This window comes from Rhinoderma darwinii, chromosome 4 (genome assembly GCF_050947455.1).
Source record: "Rhinoderma darwinii isolate aRhiDar2 chromosome 4, aRhiDar2.hap1, whole genome shotgun sequence".
Lineage (NCBI taxonomy): Eukaryota > Metazoa > Chordata > Amphibia > Anura > Rhinodermatidae > Rhinoderma > Rhinoderma darwinii.
This window is the reverse complement of record NC_134690.1, coordinates 319802130-319812167: the sequence shown is the minus strand read 5'-3', so window position 1 is coordinate 319812167 and position 10038 is coordinate 319802130. Positions and strand designations below refer to the sequence as shown.

Genomic DNA, 10038 nt, shown 5'->3' with positions numbered 1-10038 from the left:
GGCAACAAAGCCAGTTTTGCTTTGATTTTCAGTCACTGGCCATTTACCACTGATGTTACTTAACTACAGGCCTTTAATATCTATACAGGGTGAATCAAAATGGATGGTACAAAAGTAAAGTGCATGGAGGCACACTATGATTGTCGTATAACGGTTGTGTACGAGGTTGTACATGAGGCCTATGGGTGGATATGGGCATCAGGATGCAAGAACAACAAAGAATCACATGAAGTTACAGACTGAAATTTACATACATTTATGTAATAATAAAGGAATTTAGGCATCATATTGATTTAGCAGGTGTCACACACCTTTATTTTGATATTTGCTGCTCAGATTAGGTAAAAAAAACAATTTAGAATAACAGACCAGAAACCCAAGGCATACGCCGCATTAGTTTACTTTTACTAATCCAGCTGAAAAGAAAGTCTAGTGACTAGTCCATTACGGCAATAAGCATCCAGTACAAAATATAAATCGAATGTTCTAGAGAGCTAATGTAGTTGACAGGATTATATGTGCTATTCTAACACAAAAATCTATAAAATATATAAAAGGTTTACACGTATACAAATATATGATCTAATGTAGATCTAAATATAAAAGCATGAGTTTCACAGATGTATGCTAAGTTCAGAACGAGTGAGTTGATGAAGACATTGGTGAGCAATGAGGCATAATTGGTCCATTTTAGATACACGACATCCTGTAAGAAGTCATAATTTTACTACTATAAACTGTATTCAAATATTCCATAGATTAATATAAATCAAAAAATACCACATATTCTAAAATGTTAATGTTTCATAATCACAATAGCTGAACATTTTTTTTAAATATACTCTTTAGCCAAAAAATGGGAAATATTGTAAAAAATTGAGGATTAGTAATTTAGAGATGTTAATAAAGGGCTACTTAAACCTACTAAAGTTTGCAAATACAAAAAATACCACAATAGAGGTCCTTCGGCTTGTACTGGTTCCCACTTTCGAATATCCTCAAATTAATTTTTTACACATTCTCTTCATTATCCTGGCCCTTCTCTGATGTCTTGAATTTTCCTATTATTCATTACATATGAAGTTAATGCTCTCAAACCATACTCTCACTTTCTGTTAACCCATCACTTAATAAGCACATAATTATATACCTATCTTTAAAGGGCATGTACACTTTAAAAATAATTTTTATTGCTCCAATGCATCTAAAAAAACAAAAAAAAATAAAGCAATGGTTTTAAAATAAATATCCAACTGTTTTGTGTATTCATTACCTATTCAGATCTGTGTGTCTCCATGGCTGCCGACTGCAATCAAACTCTGTGTAGTCTAATCCTCTATCATCAGATACTCAACTCCTTACTAACCTAAAGACAGCAGGAGAGGTGGCAGATGGAAGAGTGTATCACATGACTGTGGTATCAGACTACAGAGGGTGTGTTTGTAGTCTGTAACTATGGCGACACATAGCTCTTTATAGGAGCAGTGTTCATAAATTGGTAGGAGATTTTTAATCAAGGCTATTTACAAAGTTGCTTCAGTTTTTTTTATTTTTTATTTTCTTTATTTCAGATGCGTTGAAGCAATACAAATGGTTCCAAACATGCACATACCCTTCATATTTCATAACTTAAAGTAGAACCTAGAGTAAAACAATAACTTATTTAGTAGTTTATTGTTAAAGAATTTAAATGTGACAAACTTTGTTGACATGCAGATCTGTGCTCCGGTCAACTCATTTTTCAAACAGAAATAAAAATGTTCCAAAAGGACAGCGTTACTTTAAGCACAGCATGACTACAGTGCGAGGACTCCCTAGATAACTAGTGTGTACCTACTGCCAGTAGTACATACAACCATTTGCCCATTGCGTTCACTATCAAATATTGTTTTGCCTATTGCTACAGAGGACATCACTATATAGGTAGGCAAATGTTACATTTTAGGTGGAATTGTACGGAATTAATTTCTATGAAGATTACAGTAAGTTACAAGGTGCCCATACATATGAGATGAAAGTTGGACGAACCCGCCGATGACCGTGGAACCAGTTGACTAATATACTGTATATGAGGATCTCCTGGCTCTGCTTGGACTGCTGTTGTAGTTCAATTTATGGATTTCAAGTTGCCAGATTCTTTGTTCCATTAGGAAATATGCCGCTGCCAGAGATGTCTGGCAGTGACTTACCGTACTCCCCTCTCCCCATTGAAATAAACATGCATGCATCGCCAAGCTGTAGACGCATGTTTATGGGAGTGTCGGGAGAAATAGCTGTTGGCCGAATGAGCACCTTTACCCATAAATACAAACTCAGCAGCAGGCGCATTAAATTTGATAATGGAACACAATATGACCTATAAAGGATACTTTACTAATCGGAAAATTCACGGCATTATTAACTTTTTGTTAGGATAAATGTTGTGCATGATTATATATATCCACCATACTGCTTTTTGCTTTCAGTGCTATGCAAGATGAAAATCCAAATTTGTTAAGCTGGTAAATGTTTTGCAATGTTTCAATTCACCATGTTGTCTCCAGTTAGTCCAGTGTTTGAACGATACATTAGCTGTAGCATTTTACTCTTGTATCTTCATTCTATGGACTGTACTATTCTATTCAGTAAGTCCATATTACCATCCCGAAGGCTCATACTGATGGTAAATGGCTTAGGCTTGATGCTCAATCCATAGTCACATTGTGGGTTCAGACTCTCCCCTGGATTAGCAATAAATGTACACTGATGAGCCAAAGTGGATGCAAAAAGAAACAGCTGCATCTTTGATAGCTCCTCTCCTATACATCTTCTCTTACCCACAGAGAAGATCATCACATTGCTCACCATGTCCTTATTGAGAAATCCTTTGTCATCCAGAAATCTTGATGGTTCAAATTCTTCTGGGTTTGACCATTTCAATGAATCATGATTGACTGACCATTGATTGACAAATACCACAGTGTCTTTGGGAATATCAAAACCCATGAGGATTGTATCCTTTGTGGTTGCATGAGGAATGGTGACAGGAACAAAGCTACTAAAGCGCATTAATTCATAAAGAAATGCCATGATGTATGGTAAACTGGATTGATCGTCCACACAGGGCAAGCGATCTCTGCCAATGACCTTATCCACTTCATACTGCATCTTCTTCTGAATCTCTGGGTATCTGTATAGGGGAATATAAAAAACTGTTTATTTATTTGAATTTAAAGTTAAGATACAACATTTCTACATAGAGGTATATCTATAATGAAGGACTGTGTGGTACAATGAAAGCTGGTATACTAAAAAAATCTCAGTAACTTTGCAATTACTTTTCTTCACTTAGTTTCTTAGATAAATTGACAGTGATGTCATGAGCTACAATACGGGAATCCCCGCCCAGAGTGTCGGAAGAGCTCTGGCTGAGGACCCTGGCATTGGGAAACTTCTGATATCCCTGTCCATATATGGACAGTGATGTCAGGAACTTCCCGATGAAAATGTTTAACCAGGTCCGGTTTTAGACAAAGTGTTATGCTGGGCAATGTTCAAAGTGGGGCCGCAAATACCCCTTCTGTCACACAAAAAAAAAAAATCTATACATATGAAGTTATTAAATCATACCACTATTGTAATGATAGGGGTAGGGAAACGGACACGTGAGCCTTAATCTACCCGCCACTCTGTCCCTGCCTACTTGCAACGACCCGCCCTAGGCGACGGGGTACAACTGGGCGGCGGTCCCTACGCTCAGTAAGTGCACGAGACAAACAGACAAGGGTACACAAAGCCAAGGGAAATGGGGCAGTTGCCCACGGCAACACAGTGAGCAACAAGAGAGGTGAACGAGCAGAGTCAAACCAGGAGTGTACGAGGTACCAAACGCAGAGCAGGAGAGTAGTCAGTAAGCCAGGGTCAGTATGGAGCAGGATCAAATAGTCAGAAGCTGTAGCAAGGCCAGGAAACCACACGAGAAGAATCACAAGCAAAGGAGGAACAGGAAAGGCAGGTATAAATAGACCAAGGGCGGGAGCTAGCTGAGTCTGGCCAGGCTGCGATAGGCTCTCCCACTCCTAAGCCTGCCAGCCTGCAGAGTGGTGGAAGCTGGAGTCAGTCTTAGAGACATAGACTCAGGTGCCGACTGATTACCTATGGGAGTTAACCCGAAAGCTGTGCCTGGCAGATCCTTTACAACTATACAAGATTAAATATTACCTGCATACTGTTACTGAATGCAACTCACTATTATAAGACCAATATTACCAATAATATATTATAAGGTCCAAATACAGCCACACCGTAACTGAATAAAACCCCCATACAGTTACTAAATAAAATCCACTATTCAAAGACCAATATTACCACCATATAGTGGTAGATGCCAGTTATACACAGGAGCTCTGCAGACTATATAAGTGATTACATCACATTTATATCCAGTGACTCACATGTGATGTTTTCTCTGAATAGTCGTTCACTTTCCCTTTTTTTTCCTCCATCTGGCCTAGACCACTGTGACGACTTATTCCAGCCACGACTTGTCTCTGCAGAATTTGCTACACAGACATGTTGGTTTCTTGCTTTTCCAGATCACCCCACTTATACCCCATCCTCCAAACAAACTTGTAATCCACAGTGCCCCAGATGGTAATAATGATCCCTTAGTGCTTGACACAATAAAAGTGTCCCATCAGTAACCGTGCCCCTTTTGTGCCCCCTTTGTGTCCTGTAGATAGAGCCAATGTAGATCGTGCCACACAGACCCCTTGTAAATAATGCCACACAGCCCATCTTGTAAATTTTGCCACACAGCCCCCCCCCCCCCTCTTGTAGATCGTGGCACAAAAAAATTTTTTTTACTCACCTAGCCCTGTACTACCAATGAGTGGAGCTGCTCCACAGTCTCGAGACAGGATCCTTGTATAGACCGGCATGATCCAGTGACGTTATCATGCCGGCCTGCGCAGGGATTCTGTTCCAGCGCCTTATAGGCTGCAAGCCCAACGTGGCCTGTAGCCTATAGTATACAATTGTATCTGCGCCCTGAGGATGCAGATACAATGGAATGTGGCAGTCGCTAGCACTGTGGGTCTCCAACTGTGCTAGTGACGCCACCTCTATGACGGGGCCCGTGCTGCCTGGCCCATAATTGTTAAATGTCATGCTGCGGGCCCTGTAGCAGCCACTATGGCTGCTATAGTGATGCCACTGGGCAGTGGGCCCTGAGAGGATGGGAGCCCTGGCCAATTGTCCAGTTTCCCCCCCCCTACATTTAACGTATACTTCCGATGACATTAGTAACCCATATGCTCCCATGCGAGATCCTTCAGGATGGAATAGTCTAGTCTACTACACTATTCAATCCTTTAAAAACAAAATATATAAATTAAAATATCTTGTCGATGGACAACAAAAAGGACACTCTTTTGGTCTCCATCGGGCTAATTGAAACGTTTATCGTGTACAACGGGCGCTTTTCTGATGTACACTATAAACTTAGGGCTCAAACTAGATGTGAAGAGCTCTTCGAGATACAAAACCATGAAATAAAAATTTTCTTCCTGCTTCCCAACTTCAAATGAGTTTTGCACACTGAAAATTGCTATGATTCCAGTATCTTTTGAAAGCCAAAATTCTGCACTTGAATATGATCTCAAGATCTAGGCACTACACCTTAGATCAGAGGTCTCAAACTCGGCAGGGTAAGTGGGCCGCATATAGAAAAAATGGGAAGTGGACGGGCCGCATTTGTAAAGTTCTGCCAGACACAGCTTCTGTGTCGACGCCCGTGGGTAATCAGTCTGCACCTGCTCTTAAGTGAGAGAGTGACACGATCTTCTACCAGTCAGGCTGGGAGGCTGAAGAGTGGGCGAGCCTATCACAGCCTGGCCAGACGGAGCTAGCTCCCGCCCTCTGTCTATTTATACCTGCATTTCCTGCTCCTCCTTTGCCTGTGATTCTTTTCTGTTTCCTGGCTCTGCTGCTCCTGCTATGATTATTGACCTTGCTTCATTTTTGACCCTGGCTTTACTGACTACGCTCCTCCTGCTCTGCGATTTGTACCTCGTGCACTCCTGGTTTGACTTGGCTCGTTCACTACTCTTGTTGCTCACTGTGTTGCCGTGGGCAACTGCCCCATTTCCCTTAGCTTCTGTGTACCCTTGTCTGTTGTGCACTTATTGAGCGTAGGGACCGTCGCCCAGTGGTACGTCATCGCCTAGGACGGGCCGTTGCAAGTAGGCAGGGACTGAGTGGCGGGTAGATTAGGGCTCACCCGTCTGTCTCCCTACCCAGTCATTACAGCATTACTTTCAAATTTGATACAACACAAAATTATTGTTAATAAATTACTTATTTGAACTACTATAACACTATATTACTATAATAATACTACATTACTATAAAATGAATACTACATTACTATAATAATACCGCTAGGTTTTAAAATTTTCAACAATCCAGTGCTGCTGCAGTGCCCTCGGAGGATGCTGCCGCAGTGCCCTCGGAGGATGCTGCCGCAGTGATGTCAGGGGCTTGCCCAGAGCTGAAGTCCCGGAGCAGAGCCGCTTCTAGCACTCTGCCTGGGATTCAAGCTCTGCTCCTGACATCACTGTCCATATATGGACAGAGATGTCAGGGGCAACCCCAGAGCTGGAGTCCCGGGCAGAGTGCTAGTAGGCTCTTCCTGGGACTCCAGCTGTGGTCCTGACATCACTGGGACTCCTGCTCTGGGGAATTCCACAGAGTCCCGGAGCAGAGCCGATACTAGCGCTCTTCACGGGACTCCGCTCTGGGGAAGACCCCGACACACTGTCCATATATGGTCAGCGATGCCCGGGAATTCCAGAGTCTAGCGTCTCTGTGTCCCGCGGGCCGCAGATGACAGCCCCAGGGGCCGAATGCGGCCCGTGTGCTTGAGACCCCTGCCTTAGATTCTAGTTGCGGTAAGGGTTTCAAATAATGACGTATTACATAAAAAAGTCTTTGGCAAAGAAAGGGTTAAACATTTAGTACACTTTTTTTATGCTGGAGCACATCATATTTTAGCCAAAAGGAACAGATGTCTTGGGTAGGGTACTCAAGATGTTGTACATAGGGGTACTTAGATTTGACATATAAAAGGTTCAGTAACTACTTTTATCGCAGATCCTTAAAAGTCTCAGAATAATACTTTGCGCTCATCTTCCTCTTTAATTATAATTTATTATGCAGTTTATGTGCCATTTGTCTTTTGCACTTATAACATGAAACCTAATCAGTCATATACTGTGTGGTATAACATGCGTTTAAAACTGGGGAAAAAAAAAAAGTTCGGTGTAGTTTATCTGTTTCACAAGGTGTGTGGCTGGATGTCTTTGAACAGAGAGATACAAATAAAGACTTGCTCAGGCACACCAGAAGTAATTCAGCCCCTGGCAGTAAAAATGCCACTTCCACTCTAAAGTCAACATAAAGTTAAGTACTACATGTGCTTGTGTCAAAGCACGCTTCCTGAGAGGGCGTAAAGTATACACAAACTGTACAGGTCCACCCATTCCCAAATCATGCAATCTCTTACTGAAAACAGCTATAGTCTCTCAATGAATAACCCCTCCACCTACGGAGACATTATGTTATGTTATTATATATAAAAAATCTCCCACATTTGGCTGAACCATGCATATTCCCAAATTCCTTTAAGGTTCACGTGTTGTACCTGTAGTGTCCCACAGGAGCACTACTATGAAAACTATGTTTGCCTTCATGTGTTGTGTTATGCTGCCATCTACAGGTTCAGAAATGTTATGACATTGTGTTTCAGCCTATGCGGAGTGTTTTTCTATAATGTAACAGAAGCTGGGAGGAGTTAATTAGGGAGTGGTTAGAGTGAGTGAGGGGAGTGGTGAGCTAGGAGTGGATGCAGCAGGAAGCACAGTGAAGGTGCTCCTGAGTTCAGCCATTTGCGGATTACAGAGAAAGACAGGCCTAAAGAGATTTATTGGAATAACAGCTCAAGGAGCCAGAAGAGTCCAGAAAGAGAGACTGTGAGTAGAGAGATAATAGCACTCCGGCATTTAGCATTGGGCTACACTGATTGAGCTGAATTTGGATGACATATTTGTATTGTACAATCTCCATCTTGAAAAGTAAAAGTGTGCTGCAAGCTCTCCTGATTAACTGCCACCACCGTCTCCTGTCTTCTATTTGCACTCTACACCAAGGGCACCCCAAATAACACCAGACAGGAGTCAGCCACCAAGGGAGTGCCCCGGGGGAAACAACAGTCATCATCATCATCTTGTGCAACCCCCTCATCACTGTGTGTGTGTGTCCCTGGGAGGTGGGAAGGCCTGCAAGGCAAAATACCACCGTGACACAAGACAGAGAGCCCAGTATCCACCATTTTGGGTTCCTGCATTCCCCGCCACCCACGGGCCACCACATATAATTTTGGCGTCACGAACAGGATATCTATGGCCTCTGTGCCTTATGAACTAAGTCAGCGCTGATGCGCCACAGCCGGAGCCAGATTATCGCAGCCGGAGCAGAGTTACAGACATTTCGCTACAGCCGGAATAAAAGTTTCCCGCCGAGTCGCCGCCATATTGGAAGTGGCAAGGAGCTGCGCAAGAGAACCCGCGAAAACAGCGGAGCAGCTAAGAGAAAGCTGGTGAGTGCCTGAATAGGCCAGTAAATGAGATTTAAAGTAAAAAGTGGCAGTTAACAGTGTAGAGACACCGGAAAAGATATCCGGAAAAGAGGCTTAGTGCATAGCCTGAAATTGAACACCCGTTGCTAGGGGTTACTGTAGGACTTATTGCAGAAAATGTCTGACGACGGAGATAACGGCTCTCCAAGCCCCAGTGGGTCACCTCCAACAGCGCAAGTGATGCCACTCACTATGCCCTATTACTTTGGAGCACCATGGCTTCCTCGCTACAAAGGCGAAGTTCATTCCCTGAGGGAATTCAAAGAGAAGATGCTGTCCATGTTCCGTTTGTATCCTGTCTCAACAGACCAGAGGGTTGAGATATTGATAGGACAACTAGAGGGCGCAGCATTAAGAGAAGTGAAATCCTGGCCCAGAACAGAGAAAAAAACAGTGGAACAGATACTGGACCGATTGCGTGCCACATTTGAAGTAAGGACTGTGGCAGAGCTCAAGATGAGATTCTTTGGAAAGAAGCAGCAGCCCGGTGAGTCATTGAGAGACTTTGCTTTATCCCTGCAGGAGGCCCAGCGGGCAATTATGCAAGTAGAACCCTTAGAGGCTGCAGAGGCTGACAAGGCCTTAAGGGAGCAGTTTGTTGAAGGAGCTGCATCTGAAGCTCTTAAAAGTCAGCTCAGAATGTTGGCCTCCCAGAGCCCAAGCTGTATCTTCTTGGACTTTAAAGAGCTCGCAATTAGAATCCTGGGGACTGAAGCCGCAGCGGTTCAAGCCAAAGTTTTCCCCTATTCCATGGAGACTCCTACGGAGTCGCAAGTAGATCATCCTACAGCAGCGGGAAGTCAAGTTGCACTAGCTCAGTGTGCTCACATGCAAGCTCAAGATCCAGTTGGTGAACTGAGGGACCAAATTGCTGTCCTCACCAAGAGCCTCAGTAAAATGTGCCAGAAAATGGAAGATATGGAGCAACGCCAGAAAGAAAGCCGCCGCTACTCCAGTAACAGGTTCAGTAACCGATCAGAAGGGGGAAGTTACCGGAATTGGGGTAGACGATCTTCTGACAGATTTGATACCACCGGAAGACCCATTTGTCGTAGGTGTCAAAGAGCTGGCCATATGGAAAGAGAATGTCGTCAGTTAAACGACAATCCCCCGAGGCAGAGGACCGCCCCTCGGGAGGAAGACCAATAGGTCCCACAACACCAGAATGGATTCCCCGGTACATTGGGCAGTGTCCAGTGATTACGATCCACCTAAATGGGATCCCACTGTCGGCCTTACTGGACACTGGCTCTCAAGTCACCACTCTGCAGAGAAGTTGGTTTGAGAAGTACTGGGACCTCGACCAGCTGATACAACCCCCAGACACGTGGCTTAACATTGTAGCCAGTAATGGACAATCGATA

The 10038-nt window shown here is 43.4% G+C and overlaps 1 protein-coding gene across 1 annotated transcript in view; it reads right to left on the bottom strand.

Annotated features, from left to right (window-relative positions):
• Positions 1–2595: 2595 nt before the first annotated feature.
• The window catches only part of CYP1B1 (cytochrome P450 family 1 subfamily B member 1), a 33073-nt gene continuing 25630 nt past the window's right edge, over positions 2596–10038 (bottom strand). Inside the window, exon 3 of the mRNA XM_075862764.1 lies at positions 2596–3169. Within this exon, the coding sequence (XP_075718879.1) occupies positions 2596–3169 (574 nt within the window). The remainder of the gene's footprint in view (positions 3170–10038) is intronic.